The sequence below is a fragment of the Microtus pennsylvanicus genome, chromosome 9 (assembly GCF_037038515.1).
Source record: "Microtus pennsylvanicus isolate mMicPen1 chromosome 9, mMicPen1.hap1, whole genome shotgun sequence".
NCBI classification, from domain to species: Eukaryota; Metazoa; Chordata; class Mammalia; order Rodentia; family Cricetidae; genus Microtus; species Microtus pennsylvanicus.
Window position 1 is genome coordinate 37725672 of NC_134587.1, and position 20513 is coordinate 37746184.

At 36.7% G+C, this 20513-nt stretch overlaps 2 protein-coding genes across 2 annotated transcripts in view; one reads left to right on the top strand and one right to left on the bottom strand.

Moving 5' to 3' along the window:
* The window catches only part of Nxph2 (neurexophilin 2), a 110969-nt gene that overhangs the window by 80729 nt on the left and 9727 nt on the right, over positions 1-20513 (top strand). The gene's annotated exons all lie outside the window — the stretch shown is intronic.
* On the bottom strand, positions 3272-3582 carry LOC142856766 (small ribosomal subunit protein eS28-like). The gene has a single exon (XM_075984415.1). The coding sequence runs from the start codon at positions 3580-3582 to the stop codon at positions 3379-3381; it is 204 nt and encodes a 67-aa protein (XP_075840530.1). The 3' UTR covers positions 3272-3378.

Genomic DNA, 20513 nt, shown 5'->3' on the forward strand with positions numbered 1-20513 from the left:
CTAAACTCTAATAGGTGAACTGGGTAAATACCTGTCGTATTTTCAGGAAGTAGGATATTACTCAGTGTTGCAAATACATGACCATTCATATCAAAAACAGATATGGAAGAACCTTAAATGCCTATTACGAAGGGAAGAAAATCAATCTGAAAAGACTGCTTACCATATGATTCCAGCTATAAGACATTCTGGAAAAAGTGAAACTGTGGAAATGGGGAAAAAAAGATTAGTGGTTGTCAGAGGCCAAGTGAGGCTAAGGATGTACAGGTTAAGCATAGAAGATGTTTTATAGCAGTGAAACTACTCAGTATAGTCTATAAGGGTTGGTAAATATTCTTATCCACTTTTTCAAATCTATTGATCTTATTGTAACCTAGGGGGAACTCTGTATTATGATGTGTATAACTTTAAAAAAAAAAGTGTACCATGCTTGGTGAATGCTGATTATAGGGGAAGATGGCCCATAGGAGTGAGAGGTACAGATCTCTGTACTTTGACCTGAGTTTGCTGCAGGCTTTAAAGTGCTCAAAATATCATCCATTAAATATAGTTAAAATTACAAAGGATTTCATGTATGCTTCATCACAGGAGGAAAAATTCAAAAGAAGCTTCAATGGATGCTGTAGTATTAAAGATGAGAGGGAAAACATAATCTGAGTCTTTGGGATGCTGGGGAGAATTCCCTCACTTCCTCAGGCTAGCCGCTTTTTCCTCTGAAAAGACAGAAGGGTCACTGTAAGTGAGACTGTGCCAGCATCTCCCCCAGATACTCTGGGACTGAAGCTGCTTCTTCTTGATTGGAATTACTGTATTGCTGACACAGCTGAGAGAATGCACCTGTCAAAAACTGGTCTGAACTTGAAGGCTCTCTTATTTTGTTTCAAAGTAGTTTGTAGTCTGTACGGACACAAGTTAAATGTGTGATCCTGCATTGTATTTTGTCAACGTGAAGAGAGTGAATTAAAGTACACTGTACAATACAGCTCTTCTGTTAATTCTTGATTAATTTACGCTTGGATAAATGTCCTCCAGCCTTTAACCCAAAGAGAAGTTGGTATCCAACTACTTAATTGAAGGTTTTCTAGTTAACAGTCATTAACTTTTTGGCAATGTGCATCCTTAATTTAGAACAACATTCAGAAGATAATAATCACTGTACTTGACGTTGGGACCTATTTCTAGACTCCTATGTGGAGTATTCATAACTAAAGGACAGTTACTATTTTTCAAGATTTTTCAGTATGTATTTATAAGGAAAATAAATTGTTAAAACACTTAAACAATTTCAGTCATACAACTAATTTTTCCATGAGAACAGAATGAAACATTAATTTTCAATAGAAAGGAATAATGACATTATTTTAGATTTAATGAATACAGGTATTTGCAATATTCAAGTATTGGTGAAAAATAATAAAGGCACATTATGTGCTCAGAAACTTTCTAAAATGTCTTAATTCATCCATGCTTATACTTTTGTCATGTTTGACTACCTCGGTCTGGTGACAAATTGTGCAGTGGTTAGTGTGTGTCACCGCTGGGAAAGTAGCAGTCCAACTTCTTTTTGTTTTGTTGCTATTACTTTCTAGGTTATCACTGCTTCATGTTCTATGCTAGAAAGAAGCAAAATTCTTTTTATCTAAGTACGTTCATTATATACCCTGCATGTCAGGATAAATGCAGCCATATAAAAGACAGTTTCAGAGCCACTCTTGAAGCTCTTTAGAGAGAACAGCTCTGGCATCTGGGGACAGATGTGACTGCCATTGCAAATTACACCTGATAAAAAAGGAATTGGAGGTAGTATCTGTACAATCAGCTTGGCTACCTGCAGAGTCTTTTGACAAGGTCATATTTTTGAAAGGGCAGAGACCAATCTTATTAAATTAGCTGATGACATAAGGCACAGTGAGAGAAAGGATGTGTTGCCTGACAAGACTCACAGTGATCTCAACAGACTATTATGATGGTTCAATCCAGAAGGAAAGAAATTGAAAGAGACCATTTCAAGGTCTGGCACTGGAATACACAATGAATACCACCAGACAATAAAGCATACATAGTTAGACGTATGCAAAAATTTTAGTTGAAAATAATATTGTGAATCATCGATCCAGCAAAAGCATTCCAACACATGCGTAAGCTTTCCAGAATGCTTATGCAACTTCAGGCTTTATTAATAGATCGTGGTATTTAGCAAAAGAAAAGTGATAGCATAAAGCATCGTACGCAGATGTCAGGCAAATGTTCTTTGAGGTTAATGATGTTTAAGATCATAGATTATAGTATGAGGGTTCATACTGTACCAGATCAAAGCAATGACTAATCCATTTAAATGCCAGGCCCTTTCCTTGGAGGATGGCATGAGTCTCTAGTCAGTGTAAACTGGAATGACCTTCTCTGGGTAGTATGATTGGTCTCTGTTTTCATCTGCTTAGTGTGTATTCTGACTGGTGACAATAACACGGAATGCCGTTTTCCAACTGTGGAAATTTGATTTTACAATTAAATAAGTCTCATCTTTAAGGAACTAAGATGTCTTCTCTTTCAATGATGCAAGTACCTGTTGTTAATAAATTATTGTCTAGAATACAACTATGGTGTCTCTGCAGTAGAAGTTTGTTTCATGAATTTCTGAGAAGTACAAATGTGAACACATGGAAGGGTAAAAATATTTAATAGCACTTACCCTTAAAAAAACCAAATAGTGATTCCAGTGGCCTCTCTCCCAGTAAATAAAATTTACCTGCTTTAGATGTAGACCCCAGAGTATAGTACTCAAGTAGCATTGATACTTTACTTTCATGTTGAGAAATAAGGCACCATTGCTGTATTACAATAGTCCAATTCTAGATAGTTCTCATATTTGAAATCTGAGTTTCAAACAGTTTATATTTTATCTAGATCATGATGAAATCTTCATGACCCATTTCCAATCTAGAGCCTCTTTAAAGCACATCTGTTTGGAAAGAATAAAGTATCTTTCCTTTCATATGTGGTTGTACAAATCCAACTTAGTTGAGCCTTCATTAGGCGATTGATATACTTTGAACACTGACACGAAAAGCTCATGTTGAGCTTGTATTAGTGTTAAAGCCCTGATTGTTTATCCTGCCTCTATTTTGCTAGTGGGTGTTGGCCAGCTCCCGTTCCAAGTGCCTTCCATTGGTTAGATACTACATTGAATTCTCCTGAGTAGTTCACCACCTAGGACTTGCTCAGGGATCTCCGTCCTTCTATAGAATGTCTGAGATGTCTCCAGCTATCTTACTTATTTTTATTTTTTATTTTTTTAAAAACAATACAAATGTTTTATTTAATAGTCGCAGGTCATCATGGGCCAAGTGGTGGATACTCAGGACCCAGCAGGAAGGTCAGTCAGCGCAACCTCCGAGCCTCTCTTTCTGACTCCAATAGGGTGAGCACATCTCCCTCTCGAATGGGACCTTTGACGTTTCGGATGATGGAGCGGCTGGTGTCATCCATAAATTCCACACGCACCTGCGTGCACGGTCCCTGCAAACCGGTCCTGCCCAGCACTTTTATTACCCTAGCGAGCTTGATGGGCTGCATGCTACTCATGTCCGTGACGGCGGCGATCAGGCGGAGCTCTTTCTTATTTTTAAACAAAGATTTATTTGTATGTGTCCTCAGAAGCCAAAAAAGATCTCCAGATTCCCTGGACCTAAAATTAACCTATTAAGGTGCTTAGAACCAAACTTGAGTATACTGGAAGAGCAGCAAGCAGTTTGAAAGGCTGCAACATCTTCTCTGGTACCTTATGTAATACTTAATTCTTAAACCATCTGTGAAAATGGCTTCTTTTTTGTTATTTTAATTTCCACTCGGGTGCTTTTATGAAATTCAAAGCAGATCATTGGATGATGTCAGGAAAGTCAAATTACTATAAAAGTTTCTAAACACAAAACTATTTATCTTGGTGGCAGTTCGGAAACTAAAGGTTATCTGATGACTGACGATTTGAGGAACACTTAATTCTAATACAAAGCCAAAGTCACTTTCAGGGCTTAGACTGCCTTTCAATCATTGCCTTCCTGTGGCTTCTTCCATACTTGCTTGTACTCTATACATCAATAGCTTGACGATATTTTAATTGGAGCCAATGACTTGTATTCAGAGCATAAGAGAAAATGCTAGAACCTAATCAGATAGTCTGTGTCCCCATCATTTTCTCTAACTCTTGAGACAAGATGCAAAAAAAAAAAAAGTATTCAGCATGGACTCAAATCTGCAATGCAGTTTCTTAGATGATATAACATGTTCACATTCAGGAAAATAATGGAGGAAAATTGTGAATCCTCGGGGTATAAGTTTTGGATGAAGGCTAACCAATTGCATGTTGTTAAATATATATTCTATACCTTATTAAAGAGTAAATAGAGGTAGACGCATGCATGATACGATCTCAGTGAGTGAACTCTTCTCAAGAGATTGTTTGCCATACTTTAAAAATTAATAGCAACTTCATACTGAGCATCCTTTAGAAAAGGCTCAGTCACAGTTTTTCATTATATCAGCCCAGCTTGTATTCATCACTTCATGTAGCAAACACTAAAACTAGAAAAGAAACCTTGAAATCACTTTGAACAGAGAGAGGTGACAGCAAGAGCTATTTTACCTAAGTCTTGGTGTGAACAGAACCTGTGTTGGGGTTGTTAGCATTTCACCACTCCGATACCTACTGGATTTCTTGATAATGACCCTGAGAATGCATCTCTCAGTTGCATTCAAGTGGCTGGAAATATTTAATGGTGGCATCTATGTCTTTAAAGGGTCCCCAAGGTTTATTGCCTTAGTCCTGTACAACCCAATTTGTCCTTTCTGTCATCGGCCAGTGGTGCTTTCTCTTGAAATCCATACTGAGTCTATGATTTTCCAACTGCAGGTGGGAAACATTCATTAGTTAAGCTCTCAGAGGTGGTTTATAGCTCTAATATTTTCTTTTACTAATGATCTCTGAAGCATAAAATAGTAAGCCTATCGTGTCTATGGGAAATGTTGAATTTTTATTTTCTTGCTTCAAGATTCAAAGCGTTAGGTGTACTCAATTACCTAAATTATTAACAATCTCATCCCAAGGCCCTGAAGATATAGAAGAAAAATGGACTTTACACTCTTAGTTTTAAATACTTATTATTTAAAACATGGAAAAACAAGGCCCATCTCTCTAGCAGGTACAAATAAGAGCTGAAGCACCATTTTTCTTAAATAATTTCCAAATGGATTTTTCAATAAGAATCCCTTATTTCGGTGTCATTCATTCACCTTCATCCTTTATCCATTTGCTTTACCTCTTTACATGCTCAGGACAAAGGATGTGTGTCTGTTCTCTCTTCTCTTGCACTAAACTAAACTCTCTTTCCTTTGCTTTGGCCATTGTTAAAGATCTTTCACTTTTTGTTATTGTTCGTAGTATATGCTAGTTTATGCTAATTTGCTTCTTATATGTAGATAAGGGCATTTTATATTCTATTTTATGCAGCGAATAATCTGTCAAGGAAGTCGGCTGCCCTTCTTGGCTGCATTGGTAGCAACAAATAGTAGCTTGCATTTTTTTTAATGTTAATCTTAGTTGGTTTGTGAGGATGGCTAGATATGGAGAGCACAAAGAAAATTCAGGACAGTTTTGAATCCTCAGTAGTTGTCCTTGGTGGAATTTGAAAGATGAGTCTGTGGGCCAATGTTGTAATTTTATTTAAGCAAAGAACTACTTGTGAAATATATGTAAAAATAAGAAAAAATATTTCTAGAGAATAGTAAAATGACCCATGTTGCAGAGATTTCTCCGATTATTCCTTTATATTTTACCTTAAACCAGAGTAATAGTCCTGCACTCTTGCTTGTCTTCCCGCAATCGGTGGCTAGCAGGGCCAACCCCTTGCAGAAGCCAGCTCTGTGCCTTTTTGTGCCACTCATGACAAAATTAAAGACTGTGCAATGGACTTCTCAACCCAGAGTCTGACCTCTACAAACCTGCTGCCTCCTCTGTGCGAATGGTACTCTCCAGATCCAAGACCCATACAACAGAGCACACAGTAAGCGTTCCTCAAATTTCCTTTGGTACATCCCCACATCCTCTCTATGGTGCCTTGTTCATAGAAAGTGCTCACAACTGTAGATAATGTCCCAGGGATGCTTCTTCTTTCTCTTTCTGTCTCCTTTCCTAGCCATCTTTCTCATTATAACTTACCACTTAAATGTCTTTTCTGATTTATTCTTATTTGCTTTGTTTCTTCTTCATGCTTCTATATTTGAATGTTGAGGTTATCTTGAATTCTCACTACCAATAGGCATCCCCTCAGCTCTTTAATGCCACTCCGCACTAATTATAACATTGATCTTTACTATAAAGAAAGGAATCATCTACCCATGCCACTTTCTTTTTTTTCCTCAAACTATCTGTTTATTTTGATTTTATGTGCATTGATGTTTTACCTGCATGTATATCTGTGTGAGGGAGTCAGATCTCATGGAACTGGACTTACAGACAGTTATGAGTTGCCACGTGGGTGCTGGGAATTGAACCCAGGTTCTGCGGAAGAACAGTCAGTGCTATTATCTTTTGAGCCATCTCTCCAGTGCCCCTGCCACTTTCTCTCCCTACCTGATATTGGGAGGATCACTTGGCATCATTTCTATTTAACTGTTTTTGTTCTCCCATCCCCAAAGGAGTTATCATGAATGGGTTTGCAATTGAGTCAATTTCATGTATTTACAGTTCTTTCCTGCCTTTATTTTTTGTTTGTTTGTTTGTTTTTTTATGGCTCTATACATCTCTTTCAGTCCTCACTACAGTAATTCTTATTTGAGACCCGGGGGATAAGAGCAGATGTGAATTTGTCCTGCAGCTAGAAGATATCAGCACCACTGTGTTTAGACCACTGAAATGAACCAACAGATAATTACAGTTTCAAATTAGTATTTTAATGAGCCGGTCTTAGCAAATGTAAAGTGAAATCTCCAAGGCATTTATGAAATGAACAGGAGGGAGGACATTAAGTAAGAAGTCCAACAGACGGATGGCCGGCAGGTGTTGGTATGATAGTCGAATGCTCCAATTTTATAATCTTCACAAAGGGGGGAGAAACCCATATTTAAGTGTGAACAGAATTGCCTAAATAGTCTCAGTCACAAATACTACTAAACACTTAATGTTTACTAAAACTAAACATCAGTATACAATGTTTAAACCTAGTAAGTTCACTATTTTTCTCATTTAGAAATTAATAGTGTGGTATTATACTTATATAGACGGGTATCCAAAGAGCAAAGTAAAAATTTTAGAAACTGAGTATTAGTGAGAAGATTGTTGCATAATTAAGGCTCATTTCTAAGATGTTTATAGCAGTAAATATACATTTTGCTTAGTACTGTGTGGTGGCACAGCCTGTACAGCTAAATGAGGAGGCATAGATAATGTTAAAAAATGATTTGAATGCAACATTTAACATGGACTGTTATATATTGTGAGGAAACCATTTTCTGAAATTCTGACAGGAATTTGTGAAGCTAGTTGGGTTCTCCTCTACCACTGGGGAACCTATCACTGGCAGCAGGGACACATAACTACCTGTGTTGCTAATTAGCATACCAAAGCACATGCTGGTCTCCAGGCTCCCTCAGTGTCATTGCTATAACTTTTCAGAGTCCCTGCAAGCATCCTAGCTCTTCACAGGTTTTCCCACCTCCCCACACAACACACATCCTAGACTTCCCTCAGTGCAGGAGCTTTCCTTTGCCTCAGCCCACTTCCAGCTTCTCACCATCCTCACAACCCTTTTATTACAGCAATGCTTTTTTTTTTTTTGGTCTTTTGCCCACACTCTCTCTTGTCTTCTCTCATTCATCTTCTCTCTCTACTTGCTCCTGCTTCTCTCCTGGCCACATCCGGTCTGTAGGTCATGTTCAGCCTTCTGCTTTCTCTCTCTGTTCTGTACTCTTTCCAGATGCATCTGGTTGTTTCTTCCCTCATATCTACAATAGAAACCTTCCCCCCAACCATAACATTGAGTGGTCATGTCATCAATTTATACAAATATATGTCTGCAAGGTTTAATAAAGGGAAGTTTTCTCATATGCGAAAGTGGAGTTCATTGATGATCTCTGAGTGCTGCACAAACCTTCTTGGATGAGGAATACATGCTACACTAATTTGTGGGTATGACAATAAGTATTTAGAATACAGTTATTATTAACCTCTACTGGCTTAGGAAAGTGGCAGCAAGAAGTAGGCTTTCATAATGTCCAAGTCCTTACTGTCCATAGGTAATTGGCTAGGTTTACAGAACCAGATAGGCACTCCCTCCTATTGTGTGGTCCTTAAGTCCAAGCAAACAGACGTTGGTCAGCTCTAGAATAGAATTGCCACTATTGCCTGTTTGAGGATGTCTTGCCATGCTGATCACTGTTGTGGCTGGTAGGCTTTATATCTCAGTAGGGCAATTGATTGTTTTTCTTCTTTGGCAGCTTATACAGCGTTTTCAGATACTTTGAGAGCCAGACCTCAAGAAGTATGCCTCTAGGTCAATTGCAGATTGATTCTTTTATATCCTGTAATGTCTTCAGAAATAGTTTTACCTTTAGGTTTTAGGAGGCAATCAAAGGCAGCAGTGATTGCTTATATTGTTTGAGGAGTTTTCTTGTACTCCCATGATCAACAACTAGAAAGGGCTTTCTCAAGCCAGGTACTAGGATTTTTGTTAGAGAATCCATGGCTCTTGGGACGCTATCAACCCAAGCGGGGTAACAGCTCTGTGTCTAATTTTATACCTGTATCCTTTTCCCATAGTCTTTTTACTGTCCTGGTTGCTGTGATTGATTCAAGTTATGTATTCACAATCAAATATTTTGAATGAAGATCTTCATTTAAGGGCAAATAAATTTACAGTGTTTGTTTTTCTTAGTTTTGGGTACCTCATTCAGTATAATATTTTTAGCTTCATCCATTTACCTAAATAATTAATGATTTCCTTTTTCTGTGATTGTCTCTGCTACAAAAAGAGAAGCTTTTGTAATGAGGGGTGAGAACTACACTGATTTGGGAGTGTAGGAATAAATATTTAGAATGCAGTTAAAATATTCCAGTGTGTCTGTGTACCACATTTCCATTATCCCATTCATCAGTTAAAGGACATTTAGGATGCTGAATGCTTTTAAGTTATTCCTTGCCCATTTTTCTTTTTCTTTTGAGAACTCTCTGTTCAGATCCATACCTCATTTTTTAACAGGGTCATTAGTTTTCTTGATTCTTTGTATATTCTGGATATTAATATTCTTACCAGATACAGAGCTGAAAAAGATTCTCTCTGACTCTGTGGGCTTCCTCTTCCCTTGATTAATTGCTTTCTTAGCTATGTGGAAGCACTTTAGTTTTATGAGGTTCCTGCTGTCAATTGTTGTTCGTACTTCCTGAACAAATGGAGTCTTATTCAGAAAGTCTTTTCCTGTATCTTTCACTTCCCTCTTCATTTTCATCTAGGAGTGGCAGATTCCACATTAGGGTATTTGATTCTTTGGCAATGCAGTTTTGCACTTGTTTATAGATCTAATTTCATTCTTCTTCATGTGGGCATTCAGTTTTCCCAGCATGATTTCTTGAAGATGCTGATTTTCCTTCCATGTATGTGTTTGTAGCACCTTTGTTACATATCACAGGGTTGTAGTTATATGCAGTCATGTTCGAGTCTTCTATTTTGTTCCATTAGGTCTACATATCTGCTTCTGTGTCAGTACCAGGCTTTTTTAAGTACTATAACTCTATAACGCAGATTGAAATATGGAATGGTAATCTCTCCAGCATTGTACCTTTGGTTCATGGTGGCATTGACTATCCTAGACCCTTTGTGGTTCTATATGAATTTTAGGGTTATCATTTCTGGGAAGAACGTCATGGAGGCTTTCATTAGGGTGGCATTAAATCTGTAAATGGCTTTTGATGAAATGGTCATTTTCACAAAATTAATTCTATCAATCCATTGACATGGAAGTTCTTTCTATCTTCTAGTCTCTTTTTAGGTAATTTTATAAGCTATTCAGATTATAGGTGTCTTAATCAGTGTTCTATTGCTGGGAAGAGATACCATGACTATGGTAAATCTTATAAAGGAAAACCATTAATTGGGGCTGGCTTACAGTTTCAGAGGTTTAGTTCATTATTGCCATGGTGAGAAGTATAGGCAGACATGGTGCTGGAGAGGAGCTGAGAGTGCTACAGCCAGATCTGCAGACAACAGAAATGGAGAGAGCATCTAGGCCTGGTTTAGGCTTTTGAAACCTCAAAGCCCATCCCTAGTGGTGCAGTTACTCCAACAAGGCCACTCCTACCCTGAAAAGGTCTTACATACTCCAAAAAGATCACACCTACTCCAACAGGACCACATTCTCTAGATTCAAAGACACAAGCCTCTGGGGATCATTAGATGACACCTTAGTTAGCATGTTTGGTGTAATAAAAGACTGCTGGTTTTGTAAACTGCTACTTTGCTGTAAATAGTGTTCCTAGTATTGATTCTAGGAGTTTTCTGTGGAATATTGGGACTATCTTATGTGTAATATCATGTCACCTACATACATAGATAATTGGGCTTCTTTGTTTTCTGTTGTTAGTCCTTAAATTTTCTTCTCTTGTTTTGTTGCTCTAGTGAGTGCTTGATTGAAGAGGAGTATGGATAATGGGGATCTCTATCTCATTCATAATTTTACTGGAATTGCTTTGAGTTTTTCTCCACTTAGGTTTATGGAGCTGTGGGTTTGTCATATAGAGTCTTTACTATGGTGAGGTATATTCTCCCCAGCCCTACTCTTTCTAGAACTTTTATTGTGAACACATTTTAAATTTTATCAGAATGTTTTTCTGCATCAATACATTATCATATGACTTTTATCTTTAAGCCAACTTATATGATTCATTTACATCTCTTGAATTACATATGTTGAACCATATCTTCGGAATATAGACAGCTTGATTGTGATTTTGAAAGGTTACTTCTGTGTTTTTCTTTTTTCTTAAAAATAATTAGACATATTTTGTACAAATCTTGTTAAAAATCTGATCGACTTCTGCTGGGAGTCCACCTTGAGCTAGGCTTGCATTAGTTCAAAGGCTTTTTACTCCTGTTTCTGTCTCCTTTGTTTTTGTCTGTTTCAGAAATGGTGCGGTCAGGCTTAGATCTGGAGAGCTAACCAGGAAAGGCTAGTGTGGGAGCTTATGTGAATGTACCAGGGGGTTAGCATATGGGGGTGGCACATTCGTGCTTGGGTCTGAAGGCCTTCACCAAGTTTAAATATGATTTTTAAAGGCACCAGTCATGCATGTGATATATTTGCAAAAATTCCTATAAAACATTCATACACATAAAATAAAATACTGCTTAACTAGCCCAATTCCTCTACTTTGTCTTCAAATCCTAGTATTCTAGCTTCTCCCTGATTCATTCTACTTGTAAGGCTCTCTCTCTCTCTCTCTCTCTCTCTCTCTCTCTCTCTCTCTCTGTCTCTCTCTCTCTCTGTCTCTCTCTCTGTCTCTGTCTCTCTCTCTCTCTCTCTCTGTCTCTCTCTCTCTCTCTCTGTGTGTGTGTGTGTGTGTGTGTGTGTGTGTGTGTGGTTTGCAGGTGCATGCGCACACATGCATACTTAGGTATCATAGTGCTTGTGTGAAGGTCCAAGAACAAATTGCAAGTGGTCAACATATGTAACACCAATCTGTTGGGGGAGGCTGCTTGTTCATTTCCCAGCCTCCCAAAATAATCACACAGAAACTATATTATTATTATTATTATTTGGTTTTTCGAGACAGGGTTTCTCTGTGGTTTTGGAGCCTGTCCTGGAACTAGCTCTTGTAGATCTTAGCTGGGTGGTGGTGGTGCACGCCTTTAATCCCAGCACTCGGGACGCAGAGGCAGGCTATATTATTTACAATACTGTTTGGCCAATGGTTTAAGCATATTTCTGGCTAACTCTTACATCTTAAATTAACCCATTTATATATTTTATATTTTACCACAAGGCTTGTGGCCTACCGGCAAGGTTCCAGCTAATAGCTCATGTCTTTCTCCTTCATGGCATCTCCTTGACTCTGCCTACTCTATCTATCTATCTATCTATCTATCTATCTATCTATCTATCTATCTCCATATCTATCTATATACCATCTATCTATCTATCTATCTATCTATCTATCTATCTATCTATCTATCTATCTATCTTCCAGCCTGACAATATTCTGTTAAGCCATTGGCCAAAAGCAGCTTCTTTATACATTAACCAATAAAGGCAACACGTATACAGAAGGACTTTCTACACCAAATGTGGGCCATTTAGTTATTTTCTTCCATTATGTGGGTATCTGGGATAGAACTCAGGTTATCAGGCTTAAAGGTAAGCATAATTACTCATTAAGACTTCTTAGCATAGCTGGGCAATGGTGGTGCATGATTTTAATACCAGCACTTGGGAGGTAGAAGTAGGCAGATTTCTGTGAGTTCAAGGTCAGCTAGGGCTACACAGATAAACCCTGTCTTGAAAAAACAAAAAAGAAAAGACTTCTGAGCAGTCCATAGATCTATACTTTCTTTGACAACTGCAAGAGGAGTTTGCTTGTGTTGTTTTTCTTTCTATTTAAGTGGTTGAAATTTGTATATATTTCTTGAATAACTTAAGACAGTATCTTGTACTTTCTTTTATTTTTAAATTATGTGTTTATTCACATGCAAGTATCTTTATATACTTTCAATAATTTTCATTTCCACTTCATCACAATAAACATTGGTTGACAATCCTATTCTGGTATTGTGCTAGCCAGCATTGGTCAAAAAATGTAAAGTGCATAATTATTTATTCTCTAGTCATAAAGTTCATCTTTCCAAGTCCACCAGGAACTAGAAGAGTAAACAAGTCTCTGATAGACATCAATTTAAAATTTGTTAACATTGGGCTATGTACATTGTAGTTATCTTATTTAGAAGACATTGATTCAATTTATAATGGCTTACTTTGGTTGGTTTCAAAATATACATACAGATTGAATTAAAGAGGGAAACCATCTGTGAACTTTCTGTCTTATAATTATTTAGAACATTCACTTTAATTTTCCCCATGTTTGCTATATATCATTATATTGAAATAATAACTCAGGAACAATTATATAGATATTTTAACAAATCATTTTAAAAGGCATTATTAAAATATATCATTATTTAAAAGTACTAGAAAATAAGAGTTTAAGTAATTATATCAAAGAATATCTGCACAATTATCTTCTTAATTTAGCGATTTTGCCTGTTTGCATGCTGCCACAGTATAAATAGTCAATCACATTATATACACACATCTGCTACAGGTGATGGCGTAAAAACTTTTATAAGGATAACACTTCGGAAATGCTAGTTAGCCAGGCCATAGTGGTGTACCCTTTTAATCCAGCACTCAGGAGGCAGAGGCAGGTGGCTCTCTGTTAGTTTGAAGCCAGCCTGGTCTACAGAGTGAATTCCAAGACCAACTCGACAGCTACAGCAAAACCCTATCTCGAAAAATCAAAAAAAAAAAGTGCAATTAATTATTTCATGACTTAGAATGAGGATTTTAGACTTTTCTGAATAATGTAAACTATCTTCTAGTAAAGCTCTGCAAATTTACATCGCCAGCAAAGTAGAAACCTACTTACATCTGCTACGTTATTCATTGGTTTGTAGTTTCCTTTTCATGTAGTTTCAGGGAATTGCTGGATTCTCTCTTTTTTCTTCTTTGATCCAGTAATTATTAAGTGATGAGTTGTTTGATCTGTTTGTGTGTTAATTAGAGATATCTTTGTTGCCAATTTTAAGTTTTATTTGTGTAGACTTATTTCAGACTTTCTGAATTTTTAAATATGTGTTTTGCCTCACATGATGTGATCTACAATAGAGAATCTGCCATGTACTGTTGAGTAGAATTTATTTTCTTTCGTGTTTGTGTGGAATCTTTTGTACATACCTATTAGGTCCATTTGATGTATGATATCACTTAATTTGGGCATTTATTTTTGTACAGATCACTTGTTTATCTGAAAAAGCAGGGTATTGAAATAACCTATTACTTGTTTGTGTCAATCTATGTATTTAAGTAGGGTAGGACATATTTTATGAAATTAAGAGTTTAAGAGTTTGCTGAGAATTTATTTAGAATAGTAATGTGTTCTTGATTGGTTGTTCCCTTGATTAGAATAAAGTGTCCTTTACCTATTCTGATTAGTTTTATTTGAAAATCTATCTTTATGCATTATGTTAGCATTATGATAACAGTAACTGCTTACTTCTCAGTCCCATTTGATTTGAGCACTTTTGTCAGTCTTTTTTTATTATAAGGCAGTAATATCTCTAAAGCTGTGATTCTTTCCATTTATTTATTTATTTGCTTGTTTGTTTGTTTTTCAAGAGCTGGGTCTCCTGGAACTCACTAGGTAGACCAGATTGGCCTTGAAGTCAGAGGTGCACCTGTCTCTGCCTTCTGAGTGCTGGGATTAAAGGCATGCATCACTGCATCACTAAACCTAGCTTAAAGCTGTGTTTCTTATAAATAACCGATACATAGTTTTTGTTTTGTGTTTGGTTCCGCTATCTTGTGACTTTTGATGAGAGAACTGAGACTGTTAATATTTAAAGTTACTATTGAAGGGTTGTGTTGTTTGCAGGCACTGTCTTGTTGATTTTTAGTGTTCTTGTTTGTGTTCTCGGTGGTATTTTGTGTGCAGTAATTATAGCTTTGCATTTCTATTCAGGGACTCTTCGCTATAAGAATTCCTCTGTCCTGTCAAAAATAATGTATTCTGTCTTTTACAAAGTTTGGTTTCTTTATATACCAATGTTTTTGTTTTCTTTATATCATGGAAAGCCTTTGTTTCTCCTATAACTATAGTGGACTGTTTTCTCTGGGTATAGTAGTCTAGATTGGCCCTCCTGGTCTTTTAGAATATGTCCTGTCACTCACAGGAATCTCAGAAAAACAGAAAACTGGAAATGTGTGTGCACACACACACAGGCACAAAACCTATATGGTTAATGAAATGAAAAATAGCCCCAACAAAGCATTATGGGACAAAGAACCTCCCCAAATGCCATTGAATTCGTTTTGTGTTGGGCATCTACAGCCATGCGTGGGTCCTGCCCTTTTAAGAGTGGTTGACATAGGCAGTGAGACTCTCTTAGAGAAAACTAAGCTTTTCCTTTGCAAACAATTATGTTTGAAGTAGTTTCTGGGTTAGGGGTAGCGGCTTGGGTCCACTTCCACTCTCAGCACTGAGACTCCGCCTCCCCAATCAGGTCCAAACCCATGCAAGTCCTGCCCTTGTTGCCACAGTCTCTGTGAATTCACATCTGCATCCATCCTGCTCTATTGAGAAGGCCTTGTTTCCTTGGTGTCCTCCATCCCTCTGATTATCTCACATTCTTTTCATCTTTTCTTCTGCACAGTTCCCTAAGACCTGACAGAGGAGAATTGATGGAGACATCCAGTTTATGTCTAGTGTTCCAGTGTTTCAAAACTCTGCACATTGTTCACCCGTGGGTCTCTCAATTTATTCCCATCTACCTCTGCAGGAAGCTTTTGTGATGATTGTTAAGCAAGACACTGATCTCTGAGTATAGCAGAACGTTATGAGGACTCATTTTATTGCTATGTTCCTTTTGAAGAATAGTAGTATTTCATTTTCTCCTAAATCCCTGACCCATCTAGTCTCAGATTCTAGGCCACCTAAACAGTGTAGAGAATGGGTTCCGTCTCATGGACTGGGCTTTAATCCAATTAGATACCCCCAAAGCATCAGCACTTGCTCATCCTGCATGCAGGTGTCCATTTAAATAAAATGGGTTTGTAGCTGGTTTTGGTCTTTAACTTTCTCCTTTGGTAGCATTCAGAGAGTACCTTTCCGTACCATGAACTAGTTCATGTAGGGTTAAAGACTTTAGGTGGGCATCATTGTTATTTAAGAGTTCAATGAGTTGTGTAGATTTCGCCTCAGGCTTTATTCTAATAGCTCTATCTTTATATGCTGCTTGGTATTTTACCCTTGCAGATTTTAATATTCTTTCTTTGTTCTGCACATTTGCCTTTTTGATCTTATTATCATGGGGAACTTCTTTTCTTGTCAGGTCTATTTTTACCTTGATATCTCCTTCTTTAGGCTAAGGAATTTTCCTGTGGTTTTGGTAAACATATTTTTTATGCCTTTGACCTGGATTTCTTCTCCTTCTTCTCTCCTTATTATTTTTAGTTTTTTATAACTCAGATTTCCTGCATATTTTGTCTCTTGATGTTTTTTGATGTAATGAGACCAATTTTTTTCTATCTTGCCTTCAGTGCCTAAGGGTCTTTATTCTATCTCTTGTATTCTACTGATGAACATTGCCTGTTGGAGTTCCTAAATTTTTCATTTCCCTTTTATATCAGTTTAGGGATTTTTTTGAGTAATTCAATTTCTATTTCATGTCTTGAACAGTTTTCTTCATTTCATTCCACTGTTATTTGTTATTTCATAGATTTTATTATGGATTTATTCATATCTTCCTTATAGTGCATGAACACATTCACAATAGCTATTTTGAAGTCCTTATCTTCTGTTTCATATATATTGCCTTCTTAGGGTCTACTATATGAGCATGATATTTCTGTCAATGATTACGAGCATACAGATAAAATAGGAGTTGCCATATTTAAACTTAGCAGTAAAACTACTGCCAAACATTGCAATTGAACTTTTTGGCTCTTGCTGATGAGACTTCTGTCTTCAGATCTGTATTTCCTGTTAGTTCCTGCATCAATTTAGAAAACTGTAAAAACAATTAAAAATTTTCTAAAGATAAAATGAACATGTGACTCTCAGCAGAAATGATGATCACTGTTTAACTTTCTTCTCCTAAGCAATCATCTGCTTTTAAAGACAAAATGAATTTTGAAACAATGCCATGAAATATTAATATGTGCAAGTAGTATATCGACAGATATTTGATTCTGTTATTCTTCATTTCACTTTTTTCTCCCTTAATCTGCTGTTATAGTTTTGTAATGAAGCACTGGAAATATTACTCTCAGGTAAGCTGTAGCATTTGTCATCAATAAAGCATTACATATGTCCAGTAGGCTCATGACTGTATGGATGGTATTCTAAAAAATTCTCTCTTCAGAGAGAATGTTTTTCAATATATATTTACAAGCTGACCAGCTGAGTCTCTGTTTGTGTGTGTGTGAGTGAGTGTGTGTGTGAGTGAGTGAGTGAGTGTGTGTGTGTGTGTGTGTGTGGTTTCTGCTAAGCAAGTTGTCATTTTGTTTTAACTGCAAGGAATGGGACAGGATTATTAGAGTAATCCAATATGTCAGTTATATACAAGCAACAAAAATGAGGCTACGGAACACGTTTCATTATCGGTTCCATTTTTCAGCTATAAAATGATCTCCAAGTCACCTTTAGGTTTTACAACAGTGACCAGTGTAGACCTCTTGCCTTAAACAAGGACACCCAGTAAAATAATTAGTTGCTAGCTATATAAATTCAATCATTATGGTGCTGTAATCAAACTCATCAAGCAAACCAGTTGTTCTCCCCTACCTTGTACTTAGCAATGACTGTCACAATGAAAGAAAATGAGTAAGTACTTCTTGGGTGTCCAAGAAGCCCGATACAGCTTCCTCCAAAAGTTATATGCTCAGATCTTTGTTAATTGATCTTTGTTAGTTGTAGCATGTGCTATATTCCTTAATTTTTAAAAAGTGAAAACAAACAGTTTGTTACATACAAGGAAATATATAGTTAGTTCATTGATATTTTTCCTGTAGGGTCAGAATTTTCTTCTTTTATACATAAAGGAATAAAATTATTGGTGTGCTGTATATAATTATAAGCCATATGGATTCCTTTTTAACGGCAGGTAATCTATGCAGTATATTATGTGCTGCATTGTTACAGCAGTATTTTGAATAAGGTAATATAAACTGTAAATATAATTGTTTGATGCAAATACAGACACCTGAAACCTTGAGGCCATTGCAATCATTGATGGGTAAGGCCACATGCTTCATGAGCTTCTCAACCTGAGTTTGATCCCTGCTATCACATGAAGGTGGAAGAAGACAACCAAGTCCATAAAATTGCCCAGACCTCACTGTGAGCATCATAGTAGTCTTACCTTCCCATTAATAGTAAATTAACTAAAATTTCAAAAAGAAAGCCTTTTTTATAATACCTCTTTGATATACTAGCTGTAGGGATAATTCTTTTATTCTGTTTTCTCTTAGATATTGACACTAATGTGTCCAATGACAATTAAGAGTATTAGTTAGATTTGTTGCCTATTAGCAGATTTCTTAGACCCTTGTAAATACACTGGCAAATATGAAATATACTTCTTTATTTAGAACAATTTCCATTCATTAACAAATAACACTGAACTATCAAACCTATCTAGAACTTTGAAAGATGATAATGATAATCATGGCCAAAGTCTGTCTGTTTCTGAACCTGGGAAAGTATATTCCAAACTCTTCATCATTCTTTGCATGTGTAAAGAGAAAAGACAAGACTTGATAAGGTCAGTTCTTCTAAAACTGCATTTGAAAGCCAGGAATTCAGAACACAATGAGCAACAGGCCATGTGTATGTCACAATAATAGCTTCTCATTAGCTTTTCACAAGAAAATTTATCCATAATCTCATCATATTCTCATTAGTAGCTAGAAACCTATCAATACAGAATTTCTATTTAGTCACAGAGGAATATAATTTCTTTATCTAGTCACTAATTCATTCACTTTCAACTATCCACTGGAACATCTTTAATTTCTTTCTCTCTCTGAATAAAGTTGATATTAACTGTCCAGCTCTGCTCAGTCCTTTCTATCATCCTGTCCATGTTTCTTTGATTGGGATGGCTATGTCTGTTTCTATCACTAGTCTTGTAAAAACAATTATACTTGTAAAGCCTACAATGGTCATCTCCTCCTCAGCACTGAGTTGCAACTCACAAGTCCACTATAGCACGTTTCACAGTTGTGAAAGGCCAGAAAATTGGTGTGACTTCTGCTAGAACAGACAAACTGTTTGTCCTTCTTAGTATTAAACTTCCAGGGCTGAGAGCACAATCTTAGGCACCCAGAATAATATATTTGGAAAGTATGTTGAATAGGTGATTACAAAGTGGCGGATGCTTATTTTTGAAGGGAATTCAAGTTCTCCTTGCTCCTCTGCACTGTGCCCTCCCCCTGCTTAGCCAAGTACCTACAGATAGATTTGACTTATCCAAGCTCACTGTCCATCTCAAAAGCCCCTTCAAATCTTTAAAGAGCTATTTGATTTTCTGAGTTGTTGTCATTTTTTTCTACTAAGCAAAAGCCACAACAGCAGAACAGTTTTGTAAAAGGTGTTAGGAAAATGACATGATTTCCTGTTTCTGTCCAGCTCTTCTGATCGTTGATCTTACTCCATCTGACCGAGCTCATTTTCCTCAGGCTCTTCTATTCATTCTTCATTCAGCACACTTATTTTGATTATTGTGTATATACAGTTGCAAATGGTTATGCTCACATATGCCTTCTTACAATAGACAGGCTCTATTGGCACACTTCACCATTCATATTCATCCACTGATTTTAAAGCTAGCATATGAGTGCCATAAGCATTCTTGTGATCTTAGATATGGACAAAAATAAATGAATCAATAAATTAATTCTGTCAAAACAATATGCTTGGCATCTATTTGTGTATTTTTCTAGACTTCCTATTTTGTTAAACAGGAAATGTTAATATCTAGTGTTTTCCTGCTAAGTCAGAACACAGATGTTTAAAACCATTGGGCTTAAAAGGCTGAAATGGTTTGTTTTAGAGATCCAAGCCTCACGATAATTCTGAATGAAAACATTTTTCTTCAGGATTTTCTCTACCTAAGCAGAATATCAGCTTTAACAGCAGTTAAGTCGTCTTGCTAGCAGAGACTCTTCAGTTAAAGGGATGAAAGTGGTACTAGCATTCAAGTGCTTCCAGCAAAGGCGTCAGTTTAACTTAACCATAAAAAAAGCAGACACACCAAAGTTGGGGAGCATTCTAAACATTATACATCTAATATTCCTCCAAACAATCAACGTAATGGCTAACCACAAATATCGGAGCAACTGTCCTATGTGAGACAAGCTGAGTAGGGATCACAATGATTCATTTAGATCCTGGAATACGCAGTGAATGGTGAGGGAACCATGAGGAAATTCCAGGCCTGGAGCTGATGTGTATCAGTGTTGGTACCTCACTGCTTATGAGAGGTGCATCTTACTGCTAGAAGTTAACAGTGGAGGAAATTGAGCCCAGTGGAGGAAAGTGAGCAGAACACATTGAAACACTTCATATCTTTCAACTTCTGTGTTCACTAAAATAATTCAAAAGTAAAATGATTATTAAAAATATATAGCAGATAGAGTTGAAAAAATTTTAAAGGATGTTTTCAGAAAAATGTTCCTTTTTGTTTATAAATTATTTCTAT

Bases quoted from the DNA above. Each gene is read 5' to 3' on its own strand.
- LOC142856766 (XM_075984415.1), bottom strand. From the start codon at position 3,582: ATGAGTAGCATGCAGCCCATCAAGCTCGCTAGGGTAATAAAAGTGCTG.